At 44.6% G+C, this 21838-nt stretch overlaps 2 protein-coding genes across 5 annotated transcripts in view; one reads left to right on the top strand and one right to left on the bottom strand.

Annotated features, from left to right (window-relative positions):
- arid1b (AT-rich interactive domain 1B) overlaps positions 1-16123 on the top strand; it is a 31228-nt gene extending 15105 nt beyond the window's left edge. For 2 of the 4 annotated variants that reach the window (XM_083933762.1, XM_083933760.1), the window contains exons 9-22: positions 69-199; positions 291-400; positions 2426-2533; positions 6022-6231; positions 7266-7485; positions 8880-9015; positions 9845-10029; positions 10373-10502; positions 11328-11444; positions 11533-11608; positions 11918-12650; positions 12745-12875; positions 13681-14266; positions 14380-16123. In XM_083933762.1, the coding sequence (XP_083789888.1) occupies positions 69-199; positions 291-400; positions 2426-2533; positions 6022-6231; positions 7266-7485; positions 8880-9015; positions 9845-10029; positions 10373-10502; positions 11328-11444; positions 11533-11608; positions 11918-12650; positions 12745-12875; positions 13681-14266; positions 14380-15440 (3934 nt within the window). In that variant the 3' untranslated portion in view covers positions 15441-16123. The remainder of the gene's footprint in view (positions 1-68; positions 200-290; positions 401-2425; positions 2534-6021; positions 6232-7265; positions 7486-8879; positions 9016-9844; positions 10030-10372; positions 10503-11327; positions 11445-11532; positions 11609-11917; positions 12651-12744; positions 12876-13680; positions 14267-14379) is intronic. The other 2 variants (XM_083933761.1, XM_083933763.1) reach the window with 2 other exon arrangements.
- Positions 16124-16597: 474 nt separating this feature from the next.
- Positions 16598-20709, bottom strand: tmem242 (transmembrane protein 242). Its single transcript, XM_083933781.1, has 4 exons — positions 20601-20709; positions 19518-19618; positions 17499-17636; positions 16598-17412 (listed from the first exon to the last, which is right to left on the bottom strand). The coding sequence occupies exons 1-4, from the start codon at positions 20698-20700 to the stop codon at positions 17308-17310; spliced, it is 444 nt and encodes a 147-aa protein (XP_083789907.1). The 5' UTR covers positions 20701-20709; the 3' UTR covers positions 16598-17307.
- Positions 20710-21838: the final 1129 nt, after the last annotated feature.

Below are 21838 nucleotides of genomic sequence, written 5' to 3'. Positions count from 1 at the left end.
TCTCTCTCTCTCTCTCTCTCTCTCTCTCTCTCTCTCTCTCTCTCTCTCTCTCTCTCTCTCGTGTTCAGGCAGGGCAGCTACCTGGGCATGGCACCAATGGGAGGGTTGTATCCTGGAGGAGGTCCATACAGCCAGCTAGCAGCCAGCAACTCTGGGAGGATGACGCCGCAGGGACCCTCTTACAACGTGCCGTCCTCAGGTGGGACCACAGATCCCTCTTTCAGAGGAGGAGGGGGCTGAAAGCTCCAGTTAGATTCTTTTTGTAAATGATATCCTGATTTCTCTTCCAGGCGCCATGATGATGTCAGCAGACGGGATGGCTGTCAATCTAGACACCAAACAGCGGCTGGAACTCACCAAAGAGGTTGTCTGTCCCCCCGCCGAACCACCCAAACCTAAGGTGCGTCCCGTGTCTCTGTTGACCAATCACAGTCAGCAGCGCAAGTTTGTCTGCAGTTTGTGTCTGCAGTTTGTGTGTGTGTCTGCAGTTTGTGTCTCTGTCTGCAGTTTGTGTCTCTGTCTGCAGTTTGTGTCTGTGTCTGCAGTTTGTGTCTGTGTCTGCAGTTTGTGTCTGCAGTTTGTGTCTGTGTCTACAGTTTGTGTCTGTGTCTTCAGTTTGTGTCTGTGTCTGCAGTTTGTGTCTGCAGTTTGTGTGTGTGTCTGCAGTTTGTGTCTGCAGTTTGTGTGTGTGTCTGCAGTTTGTGTCTCTGTCTGCAGTTTGTGTCTCTGTCTGCAGTTTGTGTCTGTGTCTGCAGTTTGTGTCTGTGTCTGCAGTTTGTGTCTGCAGTTTGTGTCTGTGTCTACAGTTTGTGTCTGTGTCTTCAGTTTGTGTCTGTGTCTGCAGTTTGTGTCTGCAGTTTGTGTCTGTGTCTGCAGTTTGTGTCTCTGTCTGCAGTTTGTGTCTCTGTCTGCAGTTTGTGTCTGTGTCTGCAGTTTGTGTCTGCAGTTTGTGTCTGCAGTTTGTGTCTGTGTCTGCAGTTTGTGTCGGCAGTTTGTGTCTGTGTCTGCAGTTTGTGTCTGTGTCTGCAGTTTGTGTCTGCAGTTTGTGTCTGTGTCTACAGTTTGTGTCTGTGTCTGCAGTTTGTGTCTGCAGTTTGTGTCTGTGTCTGCAGTTTGTGTCTGTGTCTGCAGTTTGTGTCTGCAGTTTGTGTCTGTGTCTACAGTTTGCGTCTGTGTCTGCAGTTTGTGTCTCTGTCTGCAGTTTGTTTCTGTGTCTGCAGTTTGTGTCTCTGTCTGCAGTTTGTGTCTCTGTCTGCAGTTTGTGTCTGTGTCTGCAGTTTGTGTCTCTGTCTGCAGTTTGTGTCTGTGTCTGCAGTTTGTGTCTGCAGTTTGTGTCTGTGTCTACAGTTTGTGTCTGTGTCTTCAGTTTGTGTCTGTGTCTGCAGTTTGTGTCTGCAGTCTGTGTCTGCAGTCTGTCTCTCTGCAGACGCAGTTTGACGCTCTGAAGGTTGGAGGAATTGTTGTTGTTTCATGTCTGATCCGTCAGAGAGACTTGACAGTAGATGAGAGATGACACCTGAAAGTGTAGCTCTGCTGGTAGTTCTAATCCTCCCACAGAACTGATTGTGTTTCTAACTCAAACGAACAGAAACTGGTGCATGACTTTACATATTTGGTGTGAATCCAAATTTAATTCTCTCCTCGTTGTTATCTTTTCCCTGTTAAAGTATTTTTCCTGATCAAAGGGCTGCACCATTATTCAAATATTAATCACGATCACGGTTTTTTACTTCCCACAATCAAACGAGCATGATCGACTGAGATATTGGTGTTTAATATGCCCTCTTTGCTCACTTAAAAACACAGCTGCATATCAAATCCAGCGCTTCCTAAATCGTTTAGTAATTGAACAATCATATTAAATGAGGGTTGATAACCAGATTTTTGAGAGCAGAACGTGATCAGAACAGACGGCTGATGACTTGTTGTGAACGAGGTAGTTGCTGGTCGTTACTTCCTGTCTACATGAACCCAACTTTCCATCCCCTCACAGCACAAATATAAAATAAATGCATATATAAACAAATTACTAGATAAATGAATTAATAGGCTATTTAATGTACTAAAATATTAATAAAAACACATTTAGGCATTAATTAATTAATCAAATATGACAAATTCATACTTGTTTTAATTTGCTTTTATAATAATTCTTTTTAGAATTAATTGCTTAATTTTTTTACTTTATAAATCATTTATTTTTAATTAATGTATTTTTTTTATTTTACATTTTCTTTATTTGTTCAATTTATTTATTTATATTTTTATATTCATTTCTTTATCCCTTTATTTAAGCATTTCTACTTCGTTATGCAAAAAAAATTAAAAATAAAATGGGAAGTGAATAAATATTTAAATATTTAAAATGTCTGCTTCCTGCCGTCCCCTCACCAAATGGTTTTGTTGTGTGTGTTTTGTGTCCCAGTGTGTGTCCCAGCCCCCCGCCCCGTCCCCCCTGTCCCCCGGCTCAGCCAGTCTCTCCTCCAGCGATAGCATTAGCAGCTCCGCCTGGTCCAAGACGTCCACCAGCCCCGTAAGTGCCGCGAAGCACAGACCTGTATGTGTGTGTAGACTTTTATTTTGGAGGGAGAGAGAGAGAGCTCTACTTCCTGCTGCTGATGTGTGAAAACCTCGTGAAACTCTAACTCGCTTTTTCTTTTCTGTTGTTTCACTCTCTGGCGTATAAGCCATTTAATATTATTAAAATGACAATCAACAGTTTTACCAAACAATTTGACTCTTTGGAGATGCAAGGTTTTCATTGAATGAAGCAGCGTTTCATCGGCTTTTTATTTTTTTGTAAATCTTTTTTTGTTTAGTTTACATGTTTTTGCTTCCTAATATTATTTTCTACATGTTGCTGTGAGACTTTCTCATTTTCTAAAAGATTTAAAAACCATTCAGATAAAAGGCGGCGTCGTCAGCATTTCTTCAGGACAGAGACTCCGCCCACTCTGCTTCATTTAAAACTCATCTCTCCCTGTGCTCTGACACCTGGTGTTTCTGAGCCCTTAAACATCTCCGCGGGTAAACGCTGCTAAGGTCGTGTCAGTATTACTTGAGCATGCTTAAGCGACACTGGACTCTTTGAGTAAGAGATAAATCTTTGTTAGCAGCCCCCTAAAACCTCGAGTCCTCCCTCAAAGTGTTTTTCGACTGACAGGAATGGGTTCTTGAAGCGGCTCCGTTCAGAATTATTTGAACCTTCGTGCTGTCTAGCGAACGAGCCCGCATTTCCATCAGTTTTGAGGGGACCACTGTGATCAGGGATGAGGGCATGTACAATGCACAACGGCAGTAATGTATTGTGCGCAGTGAGCCTGATGGGTTGTGTGTCACTGGGGTGCATTAATCACCTGAATGTGCCAGACTGTGGAGTGCTACTTATTTAGTTCCATATAAAAGTTCTTACTTTGAATGTTGTTGATTTTCACATTATGTTGTTTACTTTGGAGAATTACCTTTCAAGCCCACTCCTCAGCAACTTCCTGGTTGAGCCAATCAGGAAGCTCAAAAAACTGCAGTTCTCTGAGTGTCCACTAGGGGCAGGTTTCATAACAGAGCAGTTTCTCATTGACCCCCATGTTAAACAGGCTGTTTTCACAGCATCATTAAACCTGTTTAAGACCTGGTACAAAAAAAAAACATTCTAGTCAGTGTTGTCATGGAGATATGAGCTAAACAAACTGAGGGGGGTGAATTTTTTTGTACCAGGCTAGTTTTATTTTATTGGAGGTTAAAGTTTATGAATAATTAGGGGCGTGGCCTATTGAGTGACAGCTAGCCTCTGGCCCTCACTTCTCCTCAGAGGTAAACGTCAGCCAGATGGACGTATCTCCCTCCCCCCAATGTCACATACATGCCCTTTTTTGGTAAGAGGAAATGAGGCAGAGTCAAAGTCTGACAGGATAGTGACTCCCATAGGCGAGGAGGATTGGAGTTGAGAGAACGCACCTCGACGGAGAGGCTGCGTCCATTTTTATACAGTCTATGGATGATGTCGACTGTCAGTGTGCAGTACAGTTTATTTTTCTAGTTCAATGAAAAAGTCTCTGTCTGTGTCGGCGGCCTTTATCAAATGTTCACTCTGAATGAATCCACTGACTGATGCTTGGATGAACAGTGTTTAGTTTCGTGTGTATTTGACTAAAATCAGAACGTTTTTGTGTCCTCGTCATGTGACAGATGTAAGTGCACAATATCCGCACTTTATTCTCACTCTTTACGTGTTTTCATCACCTCATGTTAATGCACATTTTTTAAATTTGTGCACAAAACAACTGGAATCGAGCACAGTGATTCATCAAACTATCTGCCGGACTTTTACATAATCTTTCATATTACAGTCTTAATTTCTTAGTGGACATTGTATTATGACCTTGGATGGCATAAAATAAGTGGACAAACGTGCTTCTGGGTCTGAGTGTACAGTACACCGTTCATTTACTAAATTATGATCCCATTTATAGGCAAATGGATCATAAAGCAGCGGAGGCTTTAGGGTTTTGTCTGTGTTAAAGTCTCACCTCTTTGACCTTCTCACGGTGTTTTCACTTCATCACACTTCACTGGAACATTTTCAACCAGCTGCAGGTGAACGGAGCCATGGCGGGAAAGACATCATTACATCAAGTGACGTGCATAAATAGCCATGTGATTTATTATTCATTATTTGTTGTCCATTCAAAACTGAAGTGTCGTCCGTCACGAGTGCTCATGGGAGTTTTAGTGTCGTTGTATCACTTTGCCACCAGTTTATTAATTCAGATGACATTTGAGAAGACTACAATTAAATTCAACCAGCCAAAGTGGGGAGTAGGAGCAACTGTGTTACCCCCTACGGCTGAAATTCACCCACATTTGGTGGGTGGGCGGGTGTTAATGTCAAGCCCTGGACTGAGGGTATGGCTCCAAGATGCTTTTTTTTAAGTCTCCATACGTCTACATCAATGTTAAAGGTGGGGGCAGTGACTTTGAAATATTCTTGGGGGTGCCCTCAAGCTAATTTAACACACACAAGCTCAAAACCCATATCAGGTATTACATTTAGACTCATACCAAATTTCATGAACATCAAAGGAACTTTATCCCAACCATGGCGTGCATTTGGGTGCGCTATGGAGCCCGCTGGCCACGCCCGAGCCCAATGCCATTTTCGCCATTTCTGACCTGTGTGCCAATTTCTGTGAGCCTTTGTGCATCCTAAGCCCCCTCAAAATGCGAGGGTGCAGTAGAAAAATAATAATTCCATCAAAAACAGTAGGTTTCCTCACATTTTCACTTTTGTGCTCGGGCCTAACAATAGCTGTATTGCTGTAGAGGATGGAAACGGGCCTTAATTCACTTTTTCTTTTGCAGATTTTCTCTAAATTCAGTGAAAAAATGCAAAACATTTGGAAGGAACCCAGCTACTGATTTCACTTTGAATTCTCTAAAACTCTCTTTATCGGAAAAATCAATAAGTGATTAATATGTCATGTTAAGGAGAAACATTAAAGGCATTAACAGTTTTTTCATGTTATTTTGGTCTATTCCTCGTCTTTAACTTCTTTCAGACTATAAACGAAACCTACACTATTTGTTAATAGGCTTATATTTATACCCAAATAGGCTATTTATTATGGTTTATTGGGAGAAACCAAGAGGTCTCTATATGTAAAATCAGACATTCAGCACCCAGAGCCATTTTGCGCATTTAGCAACGTTTGACTGTGAGATTGGCAGTCGAATCAGGCTCGCCCCCCGGGGGTCACCCCGAACACTTCTGAACTCATAATAGTGGTAAGGTGAGTAATCAACTTGGATAAGATGCAGGTGACTGAAACTCATTAGGTGAAAAACACTGAGATTCTGTCTTGACAGTCTGGTTCGTTCAAATGTTTCTCTCTTTAATTCTGTGACAACGTGAAGCGTTTACTCCCCTCGTCTCTCTGTTTTTTTTGTTTTTTTTTGTGCAGTCTTTCTCTGTCCTGTTCTGTAAACTCAAAGCTGACTGTGTTCGCCGTGTCTCGGCCTCTGCAGAAGCCCAGCGCGTTGACCATGACCAGCGAGAAGATCACCAAGCTGTACGAGATGGGCTCTGAGGCGGAGAGGCTTCCCTGGGTGGACCGCTACCTGTCCTTCATGGAGGAGAGGGGCACGCCCGTCCCAAACCTGCCCGCCGTCGGAAAGAAACCTCTGGACCTCTGCAGACTTTACATGGCTGTCAGCGAGATCGGGGGCCTGGCCATGGTGACGCAACTCTTCTTCTCTGGTTTTTATTTCTTTTGTGGTGTTCAGAGCAGATGCGTTTGTTCACGGGGTATCTGTAAAAACCAGAAGAGCGTTTCCCTCTGTCTCCAGACCAGATGTCTCACTCTCAAATGCAGTTTAAAGAAAAAATATTTATTACTAACAAGCAAAATTTAAACTGTCAATAAAGCAGAACAATATAACTGTAAAAAACAACAAACACAAATAAGGCAGACTAAACCCTAACCAAATAAATAATACAACAAAAAGACATTTACTAAATCTGTCTCGCAGCACAAAAACAAGAAAATAGCAGCGACAAAGAAAATGACAGCTCACCCCGACAGCTTTACAAAAGAAACATGATGACAAATACTGATTTTTATAGTTAATAAAACCACCGACAATGTTGTTAACAAAGTCAGGAACTGTGTGAGCACAAATAAACACAAAGTCTATGGAAAGACACGAATGTCCTGATGTTGGTGGATCAGAAATGGAGGGACAGTTGACTATGGCATCTTTGGACACAAATTTTTACAATAGTTCCTCATATTTATTTTAAAAAGGAGCTTGAAGTTCTGAAGTGATGAGTCGGTTGATGGAGCAGCTACAAAGTTAGCATGCTAGCATAGCCCTGATCCTTCAGAACTCGTCTCGGAAAACAAACGTTTTAAAAGTTGTTTGCTTGTCGTCTTGCAGACGGACCTTAAACTCAGAAAGTTTAAACTCAGACTTTTATTAATCTTCATCATGATGCAGTAATTTCGTCTTTCTTTTTATCTGTTTATTCCGATTTAATCACAACTAAATCAGAATCTTGAGTGTAGCTGGAGCCGTCTGTCATTCAGACGTAACATTAGTTCCTGAAGGTGGTGAAAGTCAGAGAGCTGTGTGTTCCTCTAGATGATGTTATTAATCCAGAACTGACGAGTAAAGGGAGGCAAACATTAATTCCACTCTGAACACATCTCTTTTGATCAAGATGTTTATTTCTTGAAGTCACACTGTGGTCATTAACACGTCGTCCTCAGATGAATAAGAGGAAGAAGTGGAGGGAGTTGTCATCCCGATTGAACGTGGGGACCTCCAGCAGCGCTGCCAGCTCTCTGAAAAAGCAGTACATCCAGTACTTGTTCGCCTTCGAGTGCAAGGTGGAGCGTGGAGAGGAGCCTCCACCTGAGGCCCTGGGGCCCGCCGGAGACACCAAGAAACCTCAGTCACTCCAGGCAAAGATCCAGCCCCCGTCCCCAGGTGAGGAATCACCTGACCTCTTTTAGACCTTGACCAAGACCATGAAACGGTGAGGTTTTTGGTACCTTCCTCGTGTTCCCAGGTAATAACATCAAGGAGTGTATTAAGGTGGTCCCCACAAGTGCCCAAAACAAGTTTATTAAGGTGGTCCCACAAGTACTTAAAGTATATTAAGGTGATCCCCACAAGTACCAAAAGCAAGTGTATTAATGTGGTCCCCACAAGTACTTAAAGAAAGTGTATTAAGGTGGTCCCACAAGCACCAAAAACAAGTTACAGCTAAAAACAAGGACAACAAAACTTAACAAAGAGATCAAATAAAACGGGACTATTGCGCACACGCAAGGCGGTGAAAAGAATAAATATATATATATAAAAAGCAACATAGACCAATAATATACAATGTCTATACTCAAGAATACAAAAGCCCTTTTCCTGTTTATTGTAATTGAAAAATCAAGTAATTAAGTAGTGATTGAGTATTTTTTAACACATAAATAAGGCATAGCTAAATCTAATCAAAATTCAGATAAAAGTAACACCAGATAGCCTAGCCCTGCTAAAAGCCAGCTAGCATAGCCTAGCAGAACAGCAGCAACTGTCATCTCTACAGCCTTGACTGGAGCAATATTTAATGTGTTTAACCTACCTTTTAAATTAACACTATAGGATTAGTTTATTAATAATTTATTTGATGTATTAATGGAAACGAAAGCTAAAGAAGAAACCAGAATATGTTTTGTTTGTAGATACAGAAAGGTATACAATTAGGACTGAAAAACATATATCTTTTGCATAGTTCGTCTAAGAGCCTTCAAACCAGAGATGATTCAATTTTTTCCTTCCTGATACTAATTCCAATACCTGAACTTGTATAATCGGCCGATACCGAATACTGATCTGATAACACTGCATTAAAAAAATGCATTTATATAACTGTTATTTTTTAACAGTTGCATGGAAGTGATATGATTGCTCATTGTTAAATAAATATAGATAATTGTCATATAACTTTCTTTTATTATAGATTTATATTCAAGGTTAAATTACATGGCATCAGATCGGTGCAGACTTGCATACTCACCAATACTGATACAAGCATACTGGACACTGGTATCAATAACGGAGCAACTCTACTCCAAACCCTTTTTTCTTAACTTCACAGGCAGAATAACCCTGCAGTTATGACATCTGCTGGTCTCCATGAAGTTGTTGCAGCCTACAAGTACTAAAATATCTTTCTTGTCCCCATAAATATTAAAATAACCAGTCTGGTTTTGTCCTGGTCCCCCTCTTTTTTTTCAGGCCTGTCTGAATAACTGCGGCGTGACGTCACATGGTGACACCTAACCCTTGTTCTCAGCAGGTTTTCTGTCTGGTCTGTATCTCTGCAGCCAACACAGGCTCCCTGCAGGGCCCCAACACCCCTCAGTCCAGCTGCAGCTCCCTGACCGAGGCCCCCGGAGATCTGAACCCCCCAACCCCCGTCTCTGCCCCACACGGCCAGATGGGCCCTCAACCTGGAAACAGGTGAGGAAACCAGCTCAGCGACACATACCTGTGAAAATCTGACAAACATTTTGTAGTTCGATGTAGCTCAAAGTTTCAACATTGATCATTTGTGCTTCAGCTCGAGGAAGATATAGAAATATGCAGTTTGTAATATGTCAGAAAATGAAAAAAATAGTGTTTCCCAAAAAGAGTCCAAGGTAACGTCCCCAAAGTCCTCAAAGATATTCAGAAAAAATTCACATTAAGACCCTGTTTATACTGGGCTGTAGCGATACACTAATCTCACGATACGATACAACAATACGATTCGATTTGATACAATACATGAGGGTAACGATGGTTACGAGGGTAACGGGGGTTACGAGGGTTATGATGGTTACGAGGGTTACGATGGTGGTGATGGTTACTAGGGTTACGATGGTTAAAATGGTTATGATGGTGGTGATGGTTACAAGGGTTACAATGGTTATGATGGTTATGTCGGTGCTCGACGGCATATTTATGTGGGTTCATGTAAACGAAAACTTGAAAACATTGAAAACAAGCTTGTGTGTTATATAAAACGTTATTTTCAAAAGCGGGGAAGGGGAAATATTTGTTTCTGTAAATACCCGGCTGTGTGTAAACGTGGCCCAACAAGCCAACATCAGATTATTTTAAGTGTCTTTATTTCCAAAAGGTCATGAATACTGTGTTTATATACACATATTCTGCAGATGCTGATTTAGAAACTGCATGATAAACTGTTCAACACCGAATCTGCAGACAGTTTCCAACTCTCCGTGCACGTTGTCTCTGTGTTTCAAACGTGCGTCCTAACATCCTGCTCTGGTCACTTACCTCTTAGGAATGTCGGCGGGGTGAGTGTCCAGGACCCGTTCTCTGAAGGCAGCGATCCAGCCTTCCACAAGAAGCGAGGCCCGGGACCCAGCGGCGCCCCCTACCGGCAGGGAGGAGGAGGGTCAGCGGACCCCTCCATGAGGATGCAGTACGACGCCAACAAAGACCCATACGCAGGAGGACCAAGGAAAGGTGGGGAGAGAACATGAGTGTGGATGGGTGAACGCTTAAACTCTTTGAGCATGTCAGATGTGTGCAGCAGGAACAGGAAGGTGGTTTCAGGCTGCAGGAAACTGGAGTGAAGAGTGTTGTGTTGGGGCCTGCAGGCTTCACTGTGCTCTGCTGCCCCTTGGTGGTGCAAACATCAGCTGTTCCTCATTTAAACATTGCAAACTCATTACATCACCACTCAGTTGTTCCGTTTCTTCTTTCCTCACGGTTAAAAAGTAAAAAAAAACAAGTTGATGAATAAAATAAAACTTCATCATTTGAGTTTTTTTAATGATTTATTTTGTCTTCCCCTGTTCCTCTTCAGCTCCGGGGGTCGGCGAGGCCTTCGGTCCCGGTCAGATGCAGGACATGTATCCCCGCGGGCCGCCCCCCGGGCCCCTGGCGGCGATGGGCCCCAGACCCCAGTTCCCCTACGGCCCCAGCTACGAGCGGAGGTGAGACACCGGAGTTTAATTCGGTTTCAAACGCACTGATGTAAAGCAACTAAGTATATTTACTCATTCACAACTTTACTTTACTTGATTCATTCTATTTTACTCTATAATTTTTACTCCACTACATTTATTTTACACATTCAGATTACTAATATAAAATATAATCAACAAATAAAATTACATTTTATTTACATATTATAGATGAAGCTACACAGCAGAATATAAACTAAATAAAACCTTAATCAGCTGCAACAATCATTCACATTTACTGTAATTTGTTTGTACAAATGTTTAAATGTTCTATTCTAAATTCAACATTTCTAATAATAATCTGTATTTATAGACGAATCCAGCGAGCCCTTTCTGTCTTTCTCCATCTAGCAGCGCTGCCATTGCTGTGGTGGCGTCTCCCTCCAGTTTGCACATGCTTGAATGGGAGCTGTCATTAGAAGTGTATCTTTTCTACTTTTACCTTTACTTTTTATGCAGCATTACTTTTGACAACGATGTCTAGGATGAACCTGTGCAATTCTCTGCTGCTCCAACAGCAACAACTACACAAACCTTTAAAAGGTTCACTTCTAATGACAGCTCCCAATTCTGCGCATATTGGAGGGAGACGCCACCGCAGCAATGGCGGCTTGTTCATCTGGACGTGGATTCGTTTATACTGTAATATTGTGAATAATAAGTACATTTAAAGCTGATACTTTTGTACTTTTACTTCAGTAACATCTTAATTCCAATACTGTAATAGAGATGATTAAAGTTTTTAATGAAAAACCGTACAATTATTTATTCAGTAAGGAATTTTCTGTGCTGCAGGCCGGATCATGTGATGGGGCCCGAAGGAGGCTTGGTGCCCCCTGGAGGTCAGAACAGCGTGGGTCCGTCTGGAAACGAGTCGGGCATGTACCCGGCCAACAGGTTCCCCCAACACAGGTGAGAGGAGACAGAGTTTGTGTTCATGATTATATTTCATATCATTATATTTTCTCTGTTCGTCATAAACTCTCCTTCCTCTGTTCAGACATGACGGTTACGGGCAGCACTATCCTCACAACATGGCCTACAACTCCCATCAGCCCCTGTACCCTCAGCAGCAGGTGAGATTACTGTAACTATCAACACTAGATTAGGTTCTTTGGTATGGAAATACACATTTTTAACGTATCCTGGATAATAAATACATGTCTGGCATTTGGAACAAAACCAAACTGGATGAAATTGTGTTGAAACTTCTTCAGAAATGATGATTTTAATAGACGACAGACCTCCTGCCTCCATAGCCACACATGCATTAGGAGACGCAGCTGCCCTGACCATGATGGCTGCCGTGGTGACGCGTTGTTTTAATGAACATGATGTCGGTAGGTGAGAGATGAAAACAGATCTCCTGTATTTCTCTTCTACAGGGTTTTAAACGTGCGTTGGACGGCATTTATCCTCCTGCGAAGCGCCACGAGGGCGAGGCGTTTGCGGCGCAGCAGTTCGTCTCCCAGCAGCCCGACATGTTCAGCCCGCACAGTGGTGGAGGAGGCGGCAGCGGTGGGGGCTACATGGGCCCTGAGCGGCGGCCCGTGCAGGGGCAGTACCCCTTCCCGTATGCCCGGGATCGGCAGGGGCCCCCTCAGCACGCCATGATGGGCTCAAGACCGCCGGCAGCGTCCGGAGGCCACGGGGAGGGGCCGCAGCCCAACATGTGGCACCCCAGGACAGACGCGGGCTTCACGTACAGCCGGCCCTACCCCGGTGTGGTCCGAGGAGACGACCAGGAGGGCCAGGCGCCCCAGGACAGCCAGTGGCCCCCCAGTCATCCAGGACAACGCCAGCCCCCGTACCCCCACCATCACTCCTCCTCCCCCTCCATGTCCCCCCTGCCCTCCAGACAGCCCCCCTCATTCCAGGCCCCACCCATCGTCTCTAACCACGTGACCCGCTCTCAAAGCCCCTCCTCCTTCCTCCGGCCCCCGGGGGGGTCCCTGTCCCCCAACAGCGCCCCCTACCTGCCCACCATGAAGAAGCTAGGGCCCCCGCCCGCTCAGGGCCTCCCTCCCATCTACAGAGAGATCAGCTTCCCCCCCGGCTCTGTGGAGGCCACGCCCCCCAAACTGAAGCCACGACGCCGGCTTACCGCCAAGGACACAGGTGAGACCACACACACACACACACACACACACACACACACACACACACACAGGTTGAGCAGCTGTGTGACTCCGTGTTGAACTTGTCCAATCAGGAACACCGGAGGCGTGGCGAGTGATGATGTCACTGAAGTCAGGTCTATTAGCAGAGAGCACCTGGGCTCTGGACACCATCAACATCCTGCTGTACGATGACAACAGCATGGACTCCTTCAGCCTCAGACAGGTGACACACACACACACACATATTAATTTTAAACATCATATTATTATAACTCTTTAAAGGCATACTTCACTGGTGGAAACATTCATCTGTATTGAAAGTGGACTGTATATGTCGGTGAAATGTCACATACATTTCTAATTTGGTGCCTTCATGGCAGAGGAAAGGCCTAAATTGACTTTATGGCGCTTGCGGATTGAAACAACAACTCCCATAATGCACCAAAATGCACAGCTGAGCAGGCAACTCCTACTGGCACAGAAAAAAAAAATTCCCCTGGATTTTAAATAAACAAACAAAAAAAACTCCCACCTGTCTATCGATCCGCCCATCAGAGGCATCAAAAGTTATCTCAAGACACTGTACTTGTATGTGAAGACCACACTATATGACTTATTTATAATGTACTACATACATGCCACGTTAGTAACAGAAATCGAAACACTCACTTTACAGTCAGACGACCGTTTGTGCTGCTTGTTTCCACGTCACCTTAGGGATTGTGAAATATGTGTCCAGAACGCAGCTGTCCATATGCGGGGCAGAACTGCACATACCGGGTCCTCGCCTGACTCAGAGATTTCATCCAGAAGGCTTTGAAAAATTAGTAACTATTGCTTGTAGTTTCAGCAGAGCCCGTCTCTCTCACACTTCAGATTGACATTAATCCTGAAGTGTGAGGGATGGATACGGCTCTCTCCCTTCTCAGGGGAAGGATGCAGGACCGTTCAAAAATATGACTTGGTTTCCAATGATACAAAGCTTAATGCAAATGGGTGAAGTGTCCCTTTAATCATCTCTCCTGCAGCTGCCTGGTTTCCTGGAGCTCATTGTGGAGTTTTACCGCCGCTGCCTCATCCAGATCTTCGGCATCCTGGAGGAGTACGAGGTCGACGCCGAGGGCCAAAGGACCCTGCTGGGACCGCTGCCTGACCCACCCGATGAAGAGGAGGAGGAGGAGGAGCAGAGGGCCCCCAGGAGGTCGATGGAGGAGGAGGAGGAGCAGAGGGCCCCCAGGAGGTCGATGGAGGAGCAGGAGGAGCTGCTCACAGCTGCACCCGCCATCAACGCTGAGGAGGTGAAAGACGGTGAACCGGTCGTGAAAGAGGAGGAGCCGGCAGAGCTCCGCCCCCGACAGGCCAGCAAGTACGACAAGCTGCCAATCACAGTGGAGGAGGAGGGCGAGGAGTGGGAAGAGGTGGAGAGGCGCTGGGCCCAGCTCAGCAGACCCAACAGCTTCATCAGCGGCCTCCTGCACTGGAGCGCTGGAGGAGGAGACGCCACCTCTCACATCCAGACCGGAGAGACCACGCCCACAAAGACGAGGGGGGGACGAGACAGGCAGGAGGAGGAGGGGGAGGAAGGCGAGGAGACGCCACCTGAAGCACGAGAGGGTAAGCACCTGGATTTTTATTTGAATGTATTTGTTTGTTTCATGGTTCCTTGAAATCCTTGGACGTTTGTGACGTTGACGGAAAAAATCAAAGTCCTTAAATTTAATATTTAGGCTGTCTCTCCTCTCCAGGCTCCCCGGAGGTGAGAGGTCGTAGGTCTCCGGCGGCGCCGAGTCCCCTCAGTGAGCTGGAGCAGGAGCCTCGCTGCCGGGACGAGGCTCCTCTGTCCACCGCCGAGTCCTGGCAGGACTCTCTCGCCAAACGCTGCGTCTGCATCTCCAACATCGTGCGCGGCCTTTCCTTCGTCCCCGGCAACGACACCGACTTGTCCCAGCACCCGGGCCTGGTGCTGATCCTGGGTCGGCTGGTACTGCTGCACCACCATCACCCTCGCAGGAAACGGACGCCGCCCAGCTACCAGCGGGAGGAGGAGCGGGGGCTGGCGTGCAGCCGGGACGACTGGTGGTGGGACTGCCTGGCGACGCTGAGGGAGAACACGCTGGTGACGCTGGCCAACATGGCGGGCCAGCTGGACCTGTCGCAGTTCCCAGAGAGCATCTGCCTGCCCGTCCTGGACGGGCTGCTGCACTGGATGGTGTGCCCGTCCGCCGAGGCCCAGGACCCGTTCTCCGCGGCGGGCGGCGCCTTCTCGCTCTCCCCTCAGAGACTGGTGCTGGAGAGTCTGTGCAAGCTTAGCATCAAGGACGGCAATGTGGACCTCCTGCTCGCCACGCCGCCCTTCAGCCGCCAGCAGAAGCTCTACGCCACCCTGATGCGCCTCGTGGGCGAGAGAAAAAGCCAGGTGTGTCGGGAGATGGCGGTTGCCGTCCTGTCCTACCTGGCGCAGGGCGACCCCACGGCGGCGCGCAGCATCGCCCTGCAGAAGGGCAGCGTGGGAAATCTGATCGGCTTCCTTGAGGACAGCGTGGCCGTGGCTCAGTACCAGCTGAGCCCGCACGGCACGCTGCACACCACCACGCCACCGGAGCCGCCCAGCATCAACATGATGTGCCGCGCAGCCAAGGCGCTGCTGGCCATGGCGAAGGTGGAGGAGAACCGGACAGAGTTTGTTCTGTACGAGAGCCGACTGCTGGACATCTCGCTGTCGGCCGCCCTCAACTCCTCGGTGGCGTCCATCATGTGTGAAGTACTCTTTAAAATCGGCCGCTCGTGACACGAACACCGCCACGGAGCACGCTCAGTGTGACGAATTATTATATTTTTATTTAAAGAACGGAAATGTTTTTACGTACAAATGAATATAAAGAGAATATATATAAAGCTCCATCTGCAAAATGTTCATTTGGGATTTTTAAGTAATTTTAATACAGAAATATTTAATACTTGTATTTTTCATTTTTTTATTCTGTTGTCACTTTGTTGTTTCGTTTTAACCAAAGTGTGGCGGCGGAGGGCGCTCGGTCCTGGTGGATGTTTCTTTCTGTTTTTGGGGGCGTGGTCGTTTAGATTTGGGGGCGGGGTCAGAGTTATTTAAACGGTGTTGTAGATAGGTTCTGTCGTGACGGACGAAACACTGATGTTCAGCCATGGACTTTGTTTTGGTGCAATACGTTTGTTTTAATGTGAATTATTTGACCATCTGCAGTTTGACCATCAGTATTTTACCGACTACAGTATCAGACGCCCTGTTTTCTAAGAACTTTTTATGTCCTCCACCAATCAGATCTCCCGTCATCTTTGATTTGAGAGACTGTGCAGGAGGCCGGGGGCGGGACTCTGTGCTCATCGTGTTGCTAACTGACTTTAGAAACAGTTCTAACAAATGTAAAGAGATAAACACAAAGAAGAAAACGTCTCCTGTTTGATTGGAAGGTTGTTTAATAAACATGAACTCTGGTTGACCACTGAACGGGCAGCTTTCATGACGGACGCTTCATTAACTAAATTAAAAGCAAAGAGGTAACAATAATAATAATATTAATAAGAGGACTCACGTTTTTGTGCAACCGCCACTTTGGACTGAACGCTGAAGTGCAACAGTTTCCGTACTGTAACATGTCAACAATGAAGAATATCAAGCAGTTCACTTTAATTAACTGCTCAAATGAACCAGCAACGAATCCAGGGCTCGCTTCTCATAGTTTCCATAGCGATACTGACGGGAAGACTGGAGAAAATTTCTAACATGCTTACTTTGGCTAATGCTACATGTTTTCTTTACGTCCTTTACAAACTCGGCTTACACATGTGTTCCAGTGAAAGTCAGGCTTAGAGGTGTTACTGCCCTGAAGAGGCTGTTTCCATGACATTATTATCCAGATTCATTCAGTTCACAACACATCTGTCAAATCAGGCTGAGGTCCATTTATTATGACAACACAGGGTCGCACAACGAAATACAGTTGTAGTCTCTAATTATCTGGGTAGATCATATGGCCAGCATCTTAATATTCATAAACTAACATTTAATGTTAACTGTTATCCATTAACGTTTGACTTTGAGCACCAAGCATCACTGATGAACATTAAATACAGAGTCATCCCCCCAGAGTCCTGCGCTCCGTCAGCACCACCAACTGTTCTGATCATCTGTTCATCAGCAAAAGGGATTTTTCATGAAAAAATGTCACAAAATGACATTTTCACTCTCAAATATGCAGATCTGCTTTTCTCTGTTATATCAGATATGACATCATCATCTAACAAAACATTTACAGCACTTTATTCAGAATCAAAGCACTTTTCAAACCAGACCAACATTCTAATGTTTTCAAGGATTCAGGACCCGGGCCGTACGATCCCTGAGCTCAACAGGGAAACTCATTATCTCGTTCTTTCGGTCAAAACTTCAAAGCTCGTGACCACCGGTTTTGGAGCGGTGAATCCGGGATCGGCGTCACTACGCTCCGGTAACACCGCCGCCGCTCCATCTCACGCCGCGCTTCACCCAGAACTCCTCCTCTTCGGGGGAAACGGAGAAACAAACGAACGCAAAAAGTCAAATTTTACAAATGTGCATGAGTCTCCGCGTTAAATGTCTCTCCGTCGACTCGTCCGGTTGGTCCTCCTGCTGCAGGAGGTCACTTTGACTTGAAGATAGAGTCCCAGTCCGGAGGTTCTGCAGCCTCGGCACTTTTCGGCACGGACGGGAAGATGGCCTGCATCTTTTGTCTGAACTCCACCATCTGAAGGAGGAAGAAGGTCAGAGAAACCTGCTGAGAACTCTCTGGAATCATTGACATAACACTTGAGTTCAGGCGCAGATACGTACGCTGTGGACGCCGAGGGCTTTCCACACGGCGACGCTGAGCAGGCCGACGCCACACCAGGCGTACAGGGAGCCCCAACCCAGAGCCCTGAGCGCCAGAGACGCCCCGCTCTCCGGGACCGCCGCCGTCGCCGCCACGCCCTGAGGAGGAAGCACAGTGTCAGTGAACACGCAACAGCAGTTTTGATGGATGGAAAGCAGCAGTTTGACAGTGAACGTCCCCAGCTCCACCTTTCATCTCGTTTAACTTTTTAGATGTTTCACCTCGTCCTCTGAGGCGTCGCCACGGACGACAGAGACCAGTCTGTGACAGAAATAGACCTCGGGAACAAGTGCTGGATTGTTTCCTCGCTCCGAAGTTTATCTGCCTGCGTCACGTTTAATCGGTTCCCGCGAGCGGTCAATCAGCACACAGTTCCAGTTAAACAGGACGAGGCGGCCAAACGATCGATTTCACGGAAATCTCTGTGTTTTCAGAGCGACCTTTGGAGGAATGTGTGGAGTCTGCGAAGGGAAACCAGGCTCCGTGTTTTTATGACTTCAACTGTTGTGTGTCCGACAGCAGCAGGAACTCATTGGGTCACAAATGAGTGCCAAACGAGACCAATTCAATCCCACGGTGGCGCCGTCAACAACAGCATCCTCCATCATCACGTGAACATCCCATGGAGGCGTCCCTCTGAGATTGTTTTGCATCTGTTTGTCATGTTGCATCTTTTTGAGATTGTTTTGCATCTAGTTTTAGTCATTTTGCATCTTTTTGAGATTGTTTTGCATCTAGTTTTAGTCATTTTGCATCTTTTTGAGATTGTTTTGCATCTAGTTTTAGTCATTTTGCATCTTTTTGAGATTGTTTTGCATCTAGTTTTAGTCATTTTGCATCTTTTTGAGATTGTTTTGCATCTAGTTTTAGTCATTTTGCATCTTTTTGCGATTGTTTTGCATCTAGTTTTAGTCATTTTGCATCTTTTTGAGATTGTTTTGCATCTAGTTTTAGTCATTGTAAATCTTTTTGTGATTGTTTTGCATCTGGTTTTAGTCATTTTGCATTTTTATGTGATTGTTTTGCATCTAGTTTTAGTCATTTTGCATTTTTATGCGATTGTTTTGCATCTAGTTTTAGTCATTGTAAATCTTTTTGTGATTGTTTTGCATCTGGTTTTAGTCATTTTGCATTTTTATGCGATTGTTTTGCATCTAGTTTTAGTCATTTTGCATTTTTATGCGATTGTTTTGCATCTAGTTTTAGTCATATTGCAGCTGTAGTTCTCCACATAGAAAGGTCCTCTTGGACTTAAATTGAAGCTTATAAACTCTGGAAGTTTTTCATGTATATTTGAGGCAGGTGCGATAAAATGCTTGAAAATGATCACCTTTGATGACAATTTGTGAGGCGGATGGAAGTTTTTTATATTATTGAGGGTATATTGGACAGTAAAAAGGCAGCAATCTCCAGAGTATTTTTCTGCTAGCTTCCCGGCGGTCAGGATACACCATGCAAAATGTCAGGCTTATATGACCTTGTATACAGTTGCAGTACCTAAATATTTACAATTACATAATTTCGCCAGAAGCCTGTGAATGTTCTCATGTGTCCAGGTCATCATTCTCCCCAAAGCAGTTTCAGTCAAAGCAACTGGACTTATTTGTCTAGGAAGACGTTTCACCTCTCATCCAAGAGGCTTCATCAGTTCGCCAGAAGCTTTTCCCAAAAAAATGTGTGGTTTGGCCCCTGAAACCAAATGGGCCGAGTTTGGGGTGGTCATTATCAACTTGAGATGGCCCGAGGTATAATAAAACAGGAAGTAATAGCAATAAGCATCCTGAGGGGTGGACCTGGCTCCTGCCTCATCTATGGCTGTTAGTGTCACACACAAACAGGTGAAGATGACGTGTTGTAGCCAAAGAGCTAACTGGTAAATCTAACCAGGTTAGCGAGGTAAATGGAAAATGAAACACCAACTAATTTGATAATCGTTTACGTCACTTTTCAATAAAAAAACAATCTGGTTACAGTTTCACCTTACTAAACCAGCCGGGGCTTTTTTTCTTGGCCAGCGCCAACGTGGAGCCAAATCCTGCAAACATCCCTGCAGACGCCACCGTGGTCAGGAACGCTGCACCTGCACACAGGAAGTCAGGTTTCAGTACTGAAGCCCAAATAAAGGGGAAATACATTTATTGTCTTAAAGAAAGGAGAGAAAACAACATTTTAAGTGTATAAAACCACATGTTCCCCTCCTCTGCTTTCCTCAGAGCCTCCAAACTCCATTCAGATTTATGCAAATTAAAGGTGTTTACGACTTTCAGCATTTACAAAAGTCACCAAACACAAGTAATTAAAAAATATACATGTTTACTTTTTTAGAGCTTGCTTAACACCGACTTGTACAAACAACTTGAATCTAATTTAAATATAAATTAGTAAAGCAGATGAATACAGGGGCTGTTTGTTGGATTATATCCCGCCGAACTGAACACTAGAGCTTCATATTTTACAATAGAAGCAAAGGTTATGGTTTAAGGATTATGATATTTCTGTAGCCACGAGAACATTTAAATCACAAAGATTTTGCATGGAGTCTGGCGAAGGAAGCCCAACATGCCAGAGTCCATTAGAATGTCTGCAAAGACTCCTAACTCACAAAACATGCAGACAATTCACATTTTGTTCTGGTAACCCGGTGCGCTGCTCATCAGTGTATTCCGGCAGAAGACGGTGGTTAGTTTGGTGGACTACATCAGCCGAATTAAACAGAACGACCTAAACTTTCAGGGAAAATATTCAATTAAAATTTGTGATTCATGCGGACTTCTCAAACGACACGGACACCTTAAATGGTAGACGTTTTGAACGGAGTCTGGCAGCCCGCTGTTATTCCACGGCTGGGAAAAAGAATAACTGTGCCGAACACAAGTGCACATTCAACTTTAGTCATATTTCATATTTACAGGTTGTCTATGCTTCTAAATAAGTGAAAAAACATAAAAATGCCGGGTTTTAGGTGGGCTTTGGTGTGAACACGTCGACATTGCTGTGACCTCAGACAGAAAAACACCATTAAATGACAACAAACAGCAGGAAAAGCGTTCATCTGCTCTTGCCTTTTAAAAGGTGCAGCTTGGCTTCTTCTTCGCTTTCTGTTCCTTCATTTATATTTAAATTTAAACTCATGTTTTCATTGCTTTCATCAGCTGCTGCCATGTTGCTTCCGTCCGCCTAACGGAAGTGACCGGGTAGAAACAAGCTCGCTAGGAACTCAAGTGCGTCGTGTTTTTTATTTTAATCAAATATTAATTTATATTTTAGAAGAACATAATTATGTACACAGCTGAGATTGAAGTCTGATTGGTTGTTGTGAGCAGGGAATAATGCACGCGTTTCGTTTGACTGTTTTAAACTGAGTTTCTTCTTTTCGCAGATGGAGGAAAGTCCCAGAGATCCTGAAACAAAGATCGTCTATTAGTGTGGAATTCAATGGAAGACCAATGAAGACGTCTCACTCTGAATCTTAAAAGAATAAAATTAGATAGATATTATAATTATTTATATTATTCATATTATTGCATTTATGAGTGTTTATATATATATGTATGTATATATATATTTATGTACCTTTATATTTCAAAATATATTTGTTAGTTATATATATATATATATATATATTTACATTTCCATATTTCTATAATTTCATCTTTTTGTTTCCATATGTATTTATCTTGTCTATTTTTAGTTCTACTTACACTTTTATCTATTCTTCTAATCTCACTTTATATTTCCACATTTCATCTCTTTATTATTATTATTATATCATTTATTACAGTCTATTTTAAAGTAAGTCTTTATTAATGTTTAATGTCACCATTTTCTCTCTTTTATGTATTTATTCATTTAATTATTTATTTGTTGTATTTCTGTTTGAACCTTTTTCTCTCAGCGTGGATCATCTCGTCAGTAGAAGATCTGTGCAGGTCCGGGTCTCTGCAGGATCGGGACTCTCCGCGTCCTCCAGCTCTTCCTCACCGACTCAGACCCTCTGAACCTCCGGAGGCGCCGCCGCTGCCGCCTCCAGACCCAGACCCGGACCCGGACCCGGGTCCCCTGCAGAACCGGTCCCGTTACCCCGGGATACAACCGCTGCATGATGTGAGGGGCACGCTGCTGCTGCACGCGCACGAGGCGGGGGTGTTGTGGTGGGTTCACGGATTTCGGACCTCGCGCGCGTTCGTTTGTTTATGAAACATTACAAAATAAAAGCTGAAGATTATTTTTTGCGTGAAACGTGCTTTTATTTTGTCTCCGGACAAGCGAGGACCCCTCTGCGCGCGCCCTCAGCTCTGTT

The sequence above is a fragment of the Echiichthys vipera genome (genome assembly GCF_963691815.1).
Source record: "Echiichthys vipera genome assembly, chromosome: 19".
Classification (NCBI taxonomy): Eukaryota; Metazoa; Chordata; class Actinopteri; order Perciformes; family Trachinidae; genus Echiichthys; species Echiichthys vipera.
This window is presented reverse-complemented; position numbering and strand designations above follow the sequence as displayed.

Excerpts from the sequence above, each read along its gene's own strand:
- tmem242 (XM_083933781.1), bottom strand. The coding sequence starts at position 20,700 with ATGGCAGCAGCTGATGAAAGCAATGAAAACATGAGTTTAAATTTAAAT. Across the intron at positions 19,619-20,600 it reads CAAGCTGCACCTTTTAAAAG|GTGCAGCGTTCCTGACCACG; the intron begins GCAAGAGCAGAT and ends TCCTGTGTGCAG. Across the intron at positions 17,637-19,517 it reads GCCCCGGCTGGTTTAGTAAG|GGCGTGGCGGCGACGGCGGC; the intron begins GTGAAACTGTAA and ends CTTCCTCCTCAG.